Here is a 16852-nt window from a genome sequence, read left to right as displayed (position 1 = left end):
CCCCTACAACTCATGTCCTGTGTGTCCCCAGGTTATTCTCTGCCTCAGTACAGGTGGCTCAAGGATGGTGTGGAGTTGGGAGACTTCAGCATAGAACACTTCTACAGGATACACAACACCAGTGACTGTGATTATTGAATCCCCTACAACTCATGTCCTGTATGTCCCCAGGTTATCCCCAGCCTAAGTACAGGTGGCTCAAGGGTGATGTGGAGTTGGGAGACTTCAGCACAGAACACTTCTACAGGATACACAACACCAGTGACTGTGATTATTGAATCCCCTACAACTCATGTCCTGTATGTCCCCAGGTTATCCCCAGCCTCAGTACAGGTGGCTCAAGGGTGATGTGGAGTTGGGAGACTTCAGCACAGAACACTTCTACAGGATACACAACACCAGTGACTGTGATTATTGAATCCCCTACAACTCATGTCCTGTATGTCCCCAGGTTATCCCCAGCCTAAGTACAGGTGGCTCAAGGGTGATGTGGAGTTGGGAGACTTCAGCACAGAACACTTCTACAGGATACACAACACCAGTGACTGTGATTATTGAATCCCCTACAACTCATGTCCTGTGTGTCCCCAGGTTATCCCCAGCCTCAGTACAGGTGGCTCAAGGATGGTGTGGAGTTGGGAGACTTCAGCACAGAACACTTCTACAGGATACACAACACCAGTGACTGTGATTATTGAATCCCCTACAACTCATGTCCTGTGTGTCCCCAGGTTATCCCCAGCCTCAGTACAGGTGGCTCAAGGATGGTGTTGAGTTGGGAGACTTCAGCACAGAACACTTCTACAGGATACACAACACCAGTGACTGTGATTATTGAATCCCCTACAACTCATGTCCTGTATGTCCCCAGGTTATCCCCAGCCTCAGTACAGGTGGCTCAAGGATGGTGTGGAGTTGGGAGACTTCAGCACAGAACACTTCTACAGGATACACAACACCAGTGACTGTGATTATTGAATCCCCTACAACTCATGTCCTGTGTGTCCCCAGGTTATCCCCAGCCTCAGTATAGGTGGCTCAAGGATGGTGTGGAGTTGGGAGACTTCAGCACAGAACACTTCTACAGGATACACAACACCAGGAGAGAAGACGGAGGCAGATACCAGTGTGTGGCCAAGAATGACGTCGGCTCAATACTCAGCAAACCGATTGACGTCACTGTCGCATGTAAGTACCATCTGTAGTCTGCTTAGTGGTTCACATATGTGTTTACTAGTATAGGTTGGCCGGTCACTAAGTACAACAATTAAGGAACAGGTAATATAGGTCAAAGTCAAAAGAAACTCAAAAATAACTTTTTTTTAAAAAATGTCTTGTTATCGAGATAAGTATTCCTCAAATACTAAATTGGCCGCCATATCAAAATGATTATTTTTATGCAACAAGTTTATTGCATACCTTCAATTCCATACCAAGTTCCTTAATATACCTTCATTCGTTTTAGAAAAATAAATATTTAGTTTAATAAAATTACAGGTACCTTGGTAACTTAATGTTTTGTAAATGAATGTAATTCCTGTTTAACTTTTTACGTATTCCTGAAGTTTATGTGCGCACTGAGACAGACAAGTTTAGTTCATCCACAACACTACTTAGACACAGATTATTTAATAATTAATTGTTTGACACAGAATATGCAATTGTTTTTTATGTTTAATACTTGTAAACAGTAGTTAAGATGAAAAATTATTTCGTAAAGGCCTGTAGTTTTTTTAAATTCTATATTATTGACAGGAAATTTCATGACTGACAAGTTAACATCCTATTTTGATTGAATCATGTCTAATGATATATTTACTCTTAAAATGCATTCAGATTATACTAAAGGTGGTGTGTCAATCAGTTTCGGACACAACATAGCATACATCATCAGACAGAGTCTGTTAATAGATCAAAACTGATGATTGCAGTGTCCAATAAAAATCAATCATCACCAGACAGAGTCTATTAATAGATGAAATCTTATGTTTTTAGTGTCAAATTAAAATCAATCATCATCATCAGACAGAGTTTGTTAAAAGATGAAATCTTATGATTGCAGCGTCCAATGAAAATCAATCATCATTTGCCATCTGTGTACTCGAACTGCTGTCTTTCATATTGAGTTCAGTAAGAGTGTAATATTGAGACAGTAAAATTCATTCAATTAAATACATTTAATGTATTTTAAATTCATATCCTCATTAATTTGAATATTAAGGCATGCAAATTAAAAAAATGTATAACGTTAAACCCAACAAACACATTACATTATGCTATTGTATATTAACAATAACTTGTTCTGGGTTATTGACAGTTTTTTTTCAGTCTCGGCATGCAATATAAGTTTAACTAATAGTAATGAGAATCCAGTAATTGATATAAACACAGTTAATTACTTCTCATCCAAACACTGTCATTATTTAGTAATTTAATATCATTGTATTCATATTGAAATTTGTTCACCGTATATTGCGGCTATATATGCATATTTTTACATCTCTACACACGTAATAGGATGGTTTTAAACAGTTTAATGTGACTTTTGAAATGGATATTGTTAAAGGGGAAATAATTGTAACAAAGCTTGTGGAAATGAGAATAAAGCCATTATTCAAAATGACATTGTGGCTTCATTTATTCGGTTGATTAATGAGAGCTCGATTAAAAATAACATTGTTGACCAATATCCAGCCTGTTATTATTGTTTTTTTTTCTAATAATATGAAACCTTGAAAAGCTAAAGCCGCTTGGAAAGGAATAATGTTTTTAAAAAGCACAGTTTTCTTGACTTAAAATTCTAAAATGTAATTTTAGGTATTATTATTAGGACGAAAGGTAATAAGACTCAAGGTAATTTTAAAAAGCCTAAACGATTCTGTTTGATTTGACATTTTGATCATTTCAATTTATGACATTTTAAAATTGACTCTGTGAAAAAATCATAAATAGTACAATAGTTTATTACACAATATGTAGCAATTTAAAAGTCATACCTATATAAATACCGAGTGGCTCCTAACAAACTTTGACCTGAACAGGTTCTACTTACAACATATATTATTATTTATGAAGATAGGAACAGAAGTTTCCAAATCTCCGAGGCCTTGGTGTGATGGCCAAAGACAGATCAGACAGTGGCAAGTAGACAACTGCTACAGCTGGAAAGAGTTGCATGTTTTGGGGTTTGTGGGACCATGAAATGTTGCTCCTTACCAATTCTTTAAGCAATCCTCGTTATGCTTCCACTGGGCCAGGAAGTTAGTTAGGAAATGTGCTACCATGACAGCCCTTAACATGGGAAGCAGAGGCAATCCAAAGCCTTAGGTAGGGTCTGTACTAAGTGATTACCCGAGCATGGATACAGAACTAACAGTCCCAGATCTTAAGACCAAAGAATATAACTTAGGGGTTCCCTATCATGTTGCTTTAGATTACAGGAGTGGCTGACAAAAAGAGGAGCTCAAGATGGGCAGGTTATGCCAAAGACAGAGAAGTTGAAAGCAAACTATTCATAACAATTATTTATAATTGTAAAATTAGCCCTTGGAAGCCCAGCAATGGTTTTTCAGTCAGAGGTCTGAAGAAAAGAAAAATACTGATCCTCTAAAATAGCCAAGCCCCTACCAAGCAGCTGGAGTCATGTGTAACAAAGACACACACAGTAAAGGGATGCAAAGACACTCAATGCTCTTTAGCAATACTAAACAAAGTAAAGATTGCTTGGATTCTGGGGCAGCCAGTAAGATCTACTTACAGGACCAGAACCCTACTGCGGTGCCTTCATTTGCATTGGAGAATCCAAAGTATGGATCTCGGAAAAGGTCAGGAATGTTCTGGCTGGAGGACCAATCCGGGTCTAAGGATCTAAAAAACTAGAAAGGAATGGAAAAATGATAGACCCCTCAGAAAGGAACAGAAAGGCATACTGAGCCTTAAGAAGGGGCATATTATACTGCTAGTATGGGCTGCTAATTGAGCATCACCCAATAAGGAAAAACCTATGAATTATTGAGTAACACAGACAGACCAATGTAGATTCTGAGAAAATTAGTCAAAATCCTCCAAAGACTAGTGTCTGAAATGTCCGGCCCTGGCTCAAAAAAAGTTAATCTCTTTAGGAAGACGGCCTGAAATGAGATCAAAAGGTAAAAAGTAGTTAGGGATAGAATTATATTATTTAGTTCTAATTTAATTAGTATCTAATAATTTAGTTTAACCAAATTAGTTATACCATAAACCCATAGAATAAATATGGTATAGACCGACAGCAGTGCTGCGGTTAGCATATGTTCCGGTGTCCACCCTAGGAGTGCAGTGTAGTTACAGCGCATACCACTGCAGGGTCTGCTGGTAGCATACGGCTCCTCGCACAACTAGTGGCACATCTCGAAACCTTACTTTGACAGTCTATATTTATTCTATTTGTCTACATGGTTAAACCAAAAACTTTTAATATGGATAAACCCATATCTATTTTAGTCTTGGCAGAGGCACTTAATTCGATAGGCAATCAGTCAGTGGTAGAGAGGATCCTACTATTCGATATCCTTTGATTTATCTTGTGCTTGAGAAACACAGTTGCGCTGTCTCCAGTTTGATTGTTATGTGTGTCTACAGATATGGGAGTGTTTGAAGACCAGAGTGAGCGCACTGTCTCTGTGTCATGGGGAGAAGCTGCAGTGCTGGAGCTGCCTCAGATCACCAGCCACCCTCAGCCCCTGGTTATCTGGCAAGCAGACGACGGGTCTCAGCTGTACGGCCGAAAATATGCAGTCACTCATCAACATCAGCTGGTCGTCCTGTCAGTCACTGACAATGATCAGAAGGCATACAGGTAAACAACTGAAAAATAATAATAAAACAATTTATGAAGTTAGGGTAACTATAGTTTATATATTTGAAAGAAAATATATATCATATACCATTTGTATGAAAAAATGTAATTATTCTTGTGATATTGACTTAAAAAACATTAATATACTAGTTTTCTAAAACTGGTAATTACGTTTTTATGTCTTTTAGATGTAGTGGGACAAATAAACTTTTGTTTTGGATATTTTTTACTAATGGTGCTTAAAACTACTACTTAATACAAATATATACACATTTTGGATGTACAATAACGTCTTCAGCTACAAACAATACATCATTTGAATGAGTTTATCAGGTCTTTTGTTAAAATAGTGAATAAAGATAAGCATTCGACCTAATGTTATGTATTAAGGTACCAGCATAAAGTAAACAGAATGCCAAGAGTGAGATATGAGATTAAGTTATTCAATCTAATTTAAAAGTATAACCCAATTTACCCGTCTTTTATGGAAGGTAGTTGTTTTGTTTTGCATTCCATTTATCACAGTAAGGAGTATTTCCATTTAAACAAACTTGTTTACTGTACTTTTTCTTACTAATTATTCAAGCACTTTGCAAACATTTTCATTCTAAACAGAATAAAGCTAGCATTGATTTATTTTAAGAAAAGGTCTCAACTTTTAACAATAATTTTGACTTCCATTGGTTGCAGTTTTTCTGTTGACAAAAGTTGTAATTAGAAAGATATGAATTGAAATCTATTCTGTTTTCTATCTATCCTGATTGCTTTTTTACCTAATATCCAGACTGTTCCTACTCTAGTAATTTTTACGGTTTGCATATAATTCAGCTTCGATGTTCAATAAGATGTACAGACAACAATATAAATATATACTTCAGAGGTAAATTCATACTGTGGGTGTTGAAAGATTTATAACTTTGTAGTTTTGCTCCAATTTGAGATGAAACAGACTACTGTCTAGTGTTTATCCATTAAAATGATTTGCTTTAGTTATACTAGTGAATTATTTCATCAAAATTATTATGATTTTTTTAAAATCTTTTACAAATTTGTTTTGTTTTGTTTCTAGTTGTTGTCTATGACCTGCTTAGCTGAGATGCGTCATTTTTCTATACCTCACCTGTGTTGTGGTTTAGCTAGTATTGACACACCAGTTATGTTTCAGAGCTCGCGCCACCAACACTCAGCTAGGCAAGGAGGAGAACAGTGCCTATGTCCGACTGGTGGTCCGGGGTGGAGACCCGGGAGGGGAGATTGCTCCAGAGATCATTGTCAGCCCTCGGGACTCCCACATCCTCAAGGACACCCTAGCCACAGAACTGCAATGTATAGTTAATGCGAGGTGAGTATAGTCATCTACAGTTCTTGTCATTAATTTTAATTTTTTCTTGAATAAATAACTAGTCTTAATTTGTTTTAATGAACAACTTTCCAAAGAATTTGAAAATTAAAATTATTCCTTAAAGATTATCCTCCCTTTGTTACAGAATGACTCATTTGTTTTTGGCCACCAATTAATAATGCTAATTTATAATAAATTTTCATTGTAACAGGGCCATTCCCTTACTAATAGCCATAGTCATACATAGGCTATGTACAATCATATAGCAAAGAGTATATGAACAATTGGTTTTCCTAGAAATTGGATGTCAAAGCTATATTTTGATGCACATATTTTAGATTATATTTAGTTTTCTCCTGATATAATAATCTGTAATGTGTAAAGGTAAAAACATTTGAGTGTTTAATCATTCCATCCGATGGGTCATCAATAATTAAGTACTACTTAAAAATATATTAATTTTACACTAACTTCATGATTTAGATATTTTTTAAAATCCCATTATAGTATGTCAGATTTAACTTGACCATTGTTTCCCTGCCAGGCCCCTGCATGAGCTGGAGACTCTATGGCTGAAGGATGGTATCCCGGTGGAGAACACTGGTATAAATCACAACCTGAACGACCCGTGGAACCGCACACTGAGTTTAGTGTCTGCCAACCTCACACACACAGGCAGATACACCTGTCAAGCGAGGCTACGTAGCGGAGGCTTCCCTGCAGTTGAGGCTACGGCTCAGGTCACTGTGCTGGGTGAGTCAGGCTAACCATGGTAACAGAAACAATCCCCTCCAACTCTCTTGATCTCTTGCTTATATAGCTCAGCTGCTCCTATTCTCTCCAGATCGAGAAACACTTGGCCCCACCATTACTGCCCTGACCTTCCCCTTGGTTAATTGTCCTCCTTCAGAATTTCTTTATTGTTTAAGACTTGTGTAATTCCTGTTTCCCTGAAATTGCACAGCTCCTCTAAATCTACGATTATGGATGTTATGTTTCCTAATCATACATTCATAGATGAACATATTGTAACCTGATGTCTAATGTAGTTTGTGTATATTGTGTGGGGTTTGTTGTACAGAGGCTCCATCGTTTGTATCCAACCTGAGGCCTGAGACACTGGGAGAGTACGGCAACACTGTGAAGCTACCTTGTGAGGCCAATGGGGAGCCAGCACCTTCTATACAGTGGCTACACAACGCCATAGACGTCATGAGCTCCACCCACAGAGACAGGTAATGAGACCAAGGCAGTGGTCCAGTTCTATTCGTTGAATTCATAACAATTCAATTGTTGGCTTTATGTTTATTCACCACCATTTAAACATTACCATTGACTTGAGCTGGCCCTCTCCCTTCACTAAAATTAAAGGGAATTGGTTTTGTTCCAATTACAATTTGCAATGTAATTCAATGGCATTTTACCCACATAGACTTGCTGCAGCCATTTTTTTTCTTTCTTTTAGAACATAAGTAGTTGGATGAGCTACAGATTAAAATTCCATTTCTTCCCATTGTTTTTTGTCACTATGATTTGGAAGTTTATGTATCATAAAACATGCTGTTGGATATAGTATTCAAACATTTGATTTAAATAATCTATGGTTTATATTTTGTATTGTCTTTTCCAGCTGCTATGAAAACATGAACTTTAATAATTTTAACACATATGATTTTTGAGATGAATTGTTATGTTGTGATTACAGAAATATTGTTTGGTAGCATTTTACTATGATTGAGTAACTTTTCTTTTGTGAATAATTAAATTATTTTCTGCTCATTATCGAGTCTATTTCTCTTTCCATTTTTGACTTTTAACATTTGGCGACCGTGACAGGACAGTATGAGTTCTTAAACAGATAGTCAACTATTGAGATAATGGAAAGAAATAGGAAACTAAGAAAAACCTTCAGAACAGCATTTACCAGAATTTATAATGGAATAAATGAGGAGCTATGCAAAGATGAGCAAGACCTACACAATATGCAGGGTAAATTGAGCTCTCTAGAAGGTAAGATAAAAGAACTAAAAACTTTGGACAGGGAAATTTTAGATTTCTTGCTTGATTCTGAAGCAGATGAAGAGTTAAATGAAGAAGTTAGGCTAGCAGATGAATATGTAGAGAAGTTTAATCGAATTAGTTTAGCTGTACAGAGTAGATTGATTAGGGCTAGGTCTACTTCACCTGAGTCCAATGGGTCTGTAATGAGTAAATCTACTGCTGTTAGGACTAAGCTGAGGCTACCTACTATTGAATTCACAAAGTTTAGCGGGAATTTGAAGGATTGGCTACCTTTTTGGGCACAATTCAAAAGAATAGATGATGACGAGAATATTGACGATATTGATAAATATCATTATCTTGTGCAGGCTACTTTAGCTAATTCTAGGGCTCGTCAGCTGGTCGAAAGCTATCCTGCTACCGCTGAGAACTATTCAAAAGCTTTGCAAAGTCTTAAGAGTCGATTTGGTAGAGATGACCTTCTCATAGAAGTGTATATTAGAGAGCTTTTGAAGTTAGTGCTGAGTAATTTAAACAGTAAGGTAGAAGTTTCTTGCATTTACGATAAACTGGAAACCCAACTAAGAGCATTGGATACATTAGGAGTAACAACTGACAAATGTTCTGCTATGTTATATCCTCTTATAGAGTCTTGTTTGCCTGAAGAATTGTTGAGAGCTTGGCAGCGTCACTCCGGCTATGAAGTTGATACTGAACTTAAGGATAGACTTGATGGTTTGATGAAGTTTCTGCAAAAGGAGGTTGCTAACGAGGAAAGGATTACTCTAGCCGCATCTGGTTTTGAAAATAGGAAGCGACCTAACCTACAGCCTAAAGTAAGTAAATCTACTGTATTTCGACCTAAGCTTAGTTACGCCAGACATACTGAAATGATGCCGACAGCTGCTGGTTTAGTTAACCCAACGAAGTCTGATAAGTTAAATACTAAAGAAATTAAATGTATGTTTTGTGTTTCTAACCACTTAGCTGAAAACTGTAAAGACAGTAAATTGACAGTAGATGAGAAGGTGAAAATCGTTGGAAAAAATGGTTGTTGTTTTACTTGCTTGAAGTATGGTCATAGGAGTGCGCAATGTAAAGTTAGAGTAAAATGTCCCATCTGTGGAAAGAGGCACACCGCTGTTATGTGTAGGGCATCTGCTGCAGAAGGAAGTTCATTGAGTGAACAACCAGGCAAAGAAAGTTCTCTAGCAAACAATGTTCACACAGAAGTGTTTTTACAAACCTTTTTAGTAAAAATTAGAAACCAAAATCGAGAGCGAACAGCACGTGCTTTAATAGATACGGAATCACAACGATCTTATATTTTGAAAACTACAGCAAAGGAATTTGGCTACGACATAGTCAGAAAGGAGAAGCTAGCTCATGCTTTATTTGGTGGTACTAGTACTGAAAAAATTGAACATGAGTGTTATAAGGTTAGACTAAGTGACTTAAATAACAGTTATGCCTGCAATTTTGACGTTCTTGATCAAGATGTAATTTGTAACGAGGTTACAGCAGTTAAGCCTGGTCCTTGGTCCATTGAACTTGGAACACTGAGAATTAATGTAACAGATGGAGACGGGCCTATTGAAGTTCTGATAGGTGCAGACGTTGCAGGGAAACTTTACACTGAGAAACGATATCTGCTTTCCAACGGGTTAGTTGCAATGCACACTTTGTTGGGCTGGACTTTAATGGGAAGAACCACAGTTGAAGGGAATGTCAGGTCCAGTTCTATGGCAGTAACTTCTTTACTGTCCCCTATTGATAATAAATCCATTTCAGATTTGTGGAGTTTGGATGTTTTAGGAATCAAGGATCCAGTGGAGGTCAAGAGTGAATCTTCAGTTAAAAGTAGAACAATGGAACGTTTTGTAGAATCTGTTTCAGTGGAAAATGATGGCAGATATCAGGTCAAATTGCCATGGGTTGATGATCACCCGCCGTTACCTACTAATTTGAAAGTAGCACAGAAGAGACTCAGTAATCTTACAAATAAACTTAATTCTAGTGGATATCTTAGTTCATATAAACAGGTGTTGTCTGACTGGGAGGAATTAGGTATCATAGAGAAGGTTAACGATGCTGATTTGGAAATTGGTCACTACCTACCGCATCGACATGTGATAAAAGAAAACAGTCTTACCACGAAATTGAGACCTGTATTTGATGCATCCGCCAAAGAAAAGAATCAGCCCTCGTTGAACGATTGTCTAGAAAAAGGTGACAACCTAATTGAATTGATTCCGTCCATATTAAATCGTTTTAGACTACACAGATATGGAGTTGTTGCCGACATCGAGAAGGCTTTTCTTCAGATTGGTGTACATATGGATGATAGAGATTTTCTTCGTTTTTTGTGGATTAATGAAGATGGTCAATTGGTTGTTTACAGACACGCTAGAGTGGTCTTTGGAGTTACCTGTAGCCCATTTATGCTAAGTGCAGTAATAAAACTTCATTTAGAAAAAACTTTAGACTTGATAGATTCTGGATCGTTAAACTACTCAAGAAAAAAAGTAGAGACACTGTCGAGAAGTTTCTATGTAGATAACTGTATGGCAAGTTTTGATGACTTTTCAGATTTGAATCAATTTGTAGATCAAGCGACTTCTGTAATGAAAGATGCTAGATTCTGTCTTCGGAGTTGGGAGTACACAGAAATTCAGAGTTTCAAAAATGATTCTACCTTGACACCTATCTTAGGTTTAAATTGGAACAAAAATACTGACATGATTGAGTTGAATTATGAAAACTTTGAGTTTAAAGAGCCTGAAATAGTCACAAAGAGATCTATTTTGTCTTTTGCTCACAAGTTGTTTGACCCCATAGGTATAACTTGTCCTGCTACACTCATGTCTAAGATATTGCTGCAGAAAACGTGGGAAAGTAAAATTGGATGGGATGAAAAGGTTTCAGAAGAGATAAAACTTTTGTTTTTAGATTGGGCAAAGCAACTTGAGGTTTTTTCCAATTTGAAAATTCCAAGATATTTTGGAAATGAAATCGGAGAGAATATTTCTTGGACAGTTCACTGTTTTTGTGATGCAAGCCAGGACGCTTATGCGGCCGCGGTTTTCCTGAGGGGTGAATCTAATGGACATACCACAGTTCAATTAGTTCAAGCGAAGAGTAGAGTTGCACCTGTCAAGAAGATGACCATTCCTCGGCTGGAGTTACTGGCGGCTACCATTGGCGCTCGTCTAACTGACAACGTCTTAAAGAGTATGGGATTTGAAAATGTCAAAACATTTTATTGGACCGATTCAACCACCGTTTTGTCATGGATTCGTCGAGAAGATTACTGGGGAGTGTTTGTTTGGAACCGAGTAAAGGAAATAAGATCCCTTAGTAGCATCGAATCATGGAATCATGTTCCAGGTCATATGAATCCAGCTGATTTGCCATCACGTGGATGTTCTCCTAAGCAGCTAGTGGAGTCGAAATGGTGGGAGGGACCACAATGGCTAAGAAACTCATCAAACTTGTGGCCTAACCAAAACTTCAGTGATGATTGTGATGAGAAAGAAGTAAATTCTGAACTTAGAAAGATTAAATCAACTACAAAGATTATGATGAATTCAAAACCTGAACCAGATTGTTGGTATTACAGATATTTCTCCAGATTTGATAAAATCGTCAGATTGGTAGGCTGGATTTTGAGATTTTGTTCTAACACAAATATGTCTAAACAAAAGATATCAGGAGGATTGTCGGTTGATGAATTGATTAAGGCTCAAAATAAAGTGTTTAAACTTATTCAGAAAGACGCTTTCCATAGTATCAAGGATGAAAAATTGAGTTCATTGTGTCCGTTTGAAGACAGTGATGGCTTATTCAGGTTAAAAACGAAAATCACAGAGATACCTGATAGTAGGAATTTTAATCTTCCCATAGTATTGCCGAGTAACCATCCTGTTGTTCACAGATACATACAATACAAACATGAAGAAAATTCACATGTTGGAGTCCAAGGATTGTTATCTATTCTCAGAGAAGAAGTTTGGATTATTAGTGGAAGAAGAACTGAAGACAAACAAGTGGCTGAAGATGTTGAACGTGAACATGATCAACCTTTTTATACACAAAGAGGAAGAAAAATTAGACCACCACGAAGATACCTGAAGCGATAATTAGTATTTTGACTTAACAAGTCAAAAGGTGGGAGAATGTTGGATATAGTATTCAAACATTTGATTTAAATAATCTATGGTTTATATTTTGTATTGTCTTTTCCAGCTGCTATGAAAACATGAACTTTAATAATTTTAACACATATGATTTTTGAGATGAATTGTTATGTTGTGATTACAGAAATATTGTTTGGTAGCATTTTACTATGATTGAGTAACTTTTCTTTTGTGAATAATTAAATTATTTTCTGCTCATTATCGAGTCTATTTCTCTTTCCATTTTTGACTTTTAACACATGCTATAGAAGTTGTTTTTGCCAACCTGGTTGATAAATCTGCATATTCAACAGATAATTAAGTAATTTAGTAGTTTACATTTTAGCACTCTCTGTCAGTGGCTTGACTCAGTTATGTTTATTTTTTTCTAAAACTAGTTTTAACTTTAACCAGAATAGAAAGTTTTGTTATATATATTGTCAAGTAAATAATTGAATTCCCAGTTGACCTAGCTAACCTAACTTGCTGTGAGTTTAAAGGATTGAAGTAAAAGATTATGTAGCCAATTATTAGTAAAGAACCCAGTACTAGTTACCCAATAACAAGTAGAAGCTTTCCTGGTGAGAAATAGCTAGTTACCATCTATAAGGTACAAAGCCAATATACGGGTGTATTGTGTAGATATATGGTGGAAGAAGACAAGTCCCTGGTGATAAAGAAGCTGAGGATGGAAGACACAGGGATGTACCAGTGTGTGGCGACCAACGAGGCTGGCAGCGACTTTGTCACTACCTGGCTCAAAGTGAAAAGTAAGTCTATCAGGAGGCTTATGTTTTTCAATGTATTCACTGTTATAAGTCATGTAATTATTGTATTACTTTCAATGAAAATTAAGCTATTTATTTATACATGATAAAAATGTGTTGATTTGAGCCTATATTAAAGTCAGATAGACCTACTTATCAAAATAAATTTTTCCACTTAAAGAAACCTCATCAAACATTGAACAAAGGATGTAAACTGCCACTTACAACCTTTATTTGTACCTTAGTACTTCACACACAAAAACAGTTGTTGTAAATAACATAAAACAAAATTTTATAACTACAACATGTTTTTTGTGCGTAAATAATTTGCCAGCAAACAATCGACATAACAACACTTGTCTGCTCAAGATAACATATATTAATTTACCTCTAACACAAAAAATTACTCTTACTCTTACCCAAAAATGATTCTATTTTTCTTACTATTTAGACAATCGATCATATGAAGAGTACAGCACATAATGAGTACATGTCTTCATACATCTCTTTACAAAGTGTATCTAGACTATATAAAAGTTACACTATACTTAATGTGTTTGAGTATTTTTATAATTTATTTTATTACATAAAACTGCTGTATCATAACATGCTTTTTCTTTTGAATTTTAATTTTAAATCTTCCTAGACGTCTGTTAAACAACATAAATTGCATAAAATGAAACATTATCAGTGACATTTTCCTTTGAGTGAACAAGCTTTAATGTACAGTTTTGTGCTTCTGCTTATTAACATGCTTTGATATTTATTCTAAATTATTATACATTATTCAACTATTTCCATGTATATTTCTTGTGTCAGAGATGTATAATAACACACTTTAGTCTAAGTCTTGCACTGTACGCTTCTGAAGCGAACGTGTGGAGTGAGTAGTTTTGGAACATTTTATTCCCACAGAAGTGTGGCGCCGTGCTCGTTGGATTGACCGAGCAGTTTCTCGACTACGACAGTCAGATTTACGTCGAGCTCCTCGTCGTAAGCTGCTAAACATTGTTGTTGCTCACGTTGCTTTGCATGAACCTCCAACAATAGCCTAGCCCCATCCCTTCCACTTTTGAGTGTTGAGTGTTTGCACTGGATTTTTTATTTTCATTCTGATTGTCTTTTGTTTTTTTAGCATAGTTAATTTTTTTCAATTTATTTTATTTCATGAAGTTATAAATTGTCATTGATGATCGTTTGGTTATTATATTTGTTTACTTAAGATTATTGGACCAAGTAATTTATTCTGGTTACACTATTGAAACAAACAATAAAGAATTTTTCAATTCAAATTAAATATTTTCTTTATCAGTTAGGCAGCCTACTTTTTTTAGAACTGGTAAAGATAACCACTTTTCTTATAGAAATCAATATTAGTTTAAAATCAATCCTTGAAAAATCATTTAAATAAATCGACCTTGGATATTTTTGTTCTTTTAATGGTATAATTTTTATACCTTTATTTTTTGCATTTAGCATTTTTTTAGGTAGAGTTGGAGTAACAAATAGATTTTAGTTAGTCAGAAATAATTCCACCACGTTTCTAGTTAGTTTAGCGAATATAATTTTAATTACTTAATTACAATTATTTTTACATTTTGACAATGTGTTTTGCATGGCACTTACTTTAACATTTCATTTTGAACGTAATTATTATGCTTTCATACATATATCAGCCTTTCTCAATTTAACTTTTTTACCTTGATGAATTTTTGTTGAGCTACTCTAACAATTGTAACAATTCAATCAATAAGTCAATTAATTTAAAATAGTTGAGTTTAGATTTAAAACATATGTTTTAAAAATACTTTTTCATCACTCCGTAACAAAAGTAACTATTTTCGATAACAGCTGACATCAATAAAAGTAGTTGTTTCCCAAGCTCTAATTTAGGACGAAGGAAAATCGATCAGCTGATTTTCCCTCGCTCTAAATTTACTTTCCCTCGCTCTCAATTAGTTCTCCATTTATTCACTACGCGCGCTAGTGTTTTGTTACGGTTTAATTTAATGATGTGAATCAGCTGTGTGTATGGTTGAAAGTTGTTTAATTCTTTTATTTTGATGTTTAAACAAAATTTATAAAAAAAAAAACGTAGGCTTTAGAATATTTTCTCCTATTTTTTGTTTTTAAAATTAATCAAAAATAAACCTAGGATTCCTTTTAAGTTTTAAAAGATTTTGTTTTATTTTGATGTTCAATCTAATTAATTGAGAAATAAAACAGTTCAATATTACTGAGGTCTGCTATTCTCTGTTTGTGTATTTTTACGTTGTGATGAAAAGTATCGTTCATAACTCGTACCGAAAGTTATTATCCGGCACTTGCTCCATTATTCCCGTCCTCGGCTTCACCTCGTACGTAAAAATAACTCTCACATACATACTCTCGCACGTGAAATTGGGGTTCCCAGTGTTCGGCTTCGCCTCACACAAAAACTTGAGCGCGCGCCGGAAAATGCCACTTTCGGTCCTAGTAATGAAATATGCTATTACACATTTATTTGTGCCTTCAAAAACACAAGACATACTTATTTTCCTTTACCATTTACTTACTCCTATATGATATTCTAGTCTAGTAGTGACATGGTGTATGTTTGCACAGCCTCTGCTCCCATCATGGAGACTCCACCACAGAATGTGACAGTGTTGGATGGCAAGGATGCTATCATCTCCTGTAGAGTAGCTGGAGCACCCACTCCCAACATCACTTGGTACTATCAAGGTATATACTCCAACATTACAACTGGAAAATGTAAAACTCTTAATGATGCGAGGCAGATTAACCTATTCAAATTTCAATGTTTTTACAAACAAATGATGCTGCCTTCTTTTTCTATGAAATATAAATTGGTGTAATCATTAAAATATTTCATCTTCGTTTGTATCGCAACAAACCAGGCAGACAAACCTCATCGAATTTATAATTTTTACAAATAAAAATAAAAATGTTTCCTTATGCAGAATTTCTTGCAATATCTAAATTGGTTTGAGTTGAATCTTCGTTAAACCAAAGATTGGTTTGTATCACAATTTACGAACATATCTGGGTCCACAGTACACAAAAAAGGTTTAAACAATTTTAAATTGATTTAATGAATTCCCAACAGTTATTGAGAATTTATACTTATTTTACTTAGTAAAATGGCAGTGATTTGTTACCCTGTTGAGTTTATGAATGTGAAATTTGTATTTAAGGGCTAAGTAATACTTTTTCTCTGAGTTATGTCAACTTCTACCGAGGCAATTTATCGAAATCTGAAAACTATGTATGCTACTGTAAAGAATTTCTTAAATCAATATTAATGTACAGTATATTCCAATGCAACTATCTCTAAATGCTGGAAATCCCTAAAATCAATGGAAACCAGTTTAGTTCCACAAATTGGTATAATGTATGTTATATAGGTATTATATGAACATTGTGAAATGAAAAAAAACATTTTAGACTATTTACTTTTACATTCAACTAAAAGTGTTTTTATAACTCTGTTATTTGTGAAAATGTAGTTGTTTTCATGGTGTTGTTGCAGACTCCCAGCCTGTAGAGCTGAGTGGTCGTCTGCAGGTGCTAGAGTCAGGTGATCTGCTAGTAGCAGCAGTGAGGGAGTCAGACGCTGGCAAGTACGCTTGTGTCAGGGCCAATGAGGCTGGCCAGGTCTCTGCGGCTGGCTACTTGTCTGTACTAGGTAAGTCACAACAACACTTATAGCCCATAAACTAAAGATTTG

The 16852-nt window shown here is 35.7% G+C and overlaps 1 protein-coding gene across 1 annotated transcript in view; it reads left to right on the top strand.

Moving 5' to 3' along the window:
• LOC128987893 (protein sidekick-like) overlaps positions 1–16852 on the top strand; it is a 172168-nt gene that overhangs the window by 135746 nt on the left and 19570 nt on the right. The window contains exons 3-10 of the mRNA XM_054408975.1: positions 1012–1188; positions 4621–4837; positions 6003–6179; positions 6724–6932; positions 7261–7414; positions 12998–13125; positions 15727–15846; positions 16655–16810. Coding sequence (XP_054264950.1) covers positions 1012–1188; positions 4621–4837; positions 6003–6179; positions 6724–6932; positions 7261–7414; positions 12998–13125; positions 15727–15846; positions 16655–16810 — 1338 coding nt within the window. The remainder of the gene's footprint in view (positions 1–1011; positions 1189–4620; positions 4838–6002; positions 6180–6723; positions 6933–7260; positions 7415–12997; positions 13126–15726; positions 15847–16654; positions 16811–16852) is intronic.

This window comes from Macrosteles quadrilineatus, unplaced genomic scaffold (assembly GCF_028750875.1).
Source record: "Macrosteles quadrilineatus isolate MER2022 unplaced genomic scaffold, UCM_ALF_1.0 Scaffold_2__2_contigs__length_208266976, whole genome shotgun sequence".
Classification (NCBI taxonomy): domain Eukaryota; kingdom Metazoa; phylum Arthropoda; class Insecta; order Hemiptera; family Cicadellidae; genus Macrosteles; species Macrosteles quadrilineatus.
The sequence above is the reverse complement of the archived record's forward strand: the minus strand, read 5'-3'. Positions and strand labels throughout refer to the sequence as shown.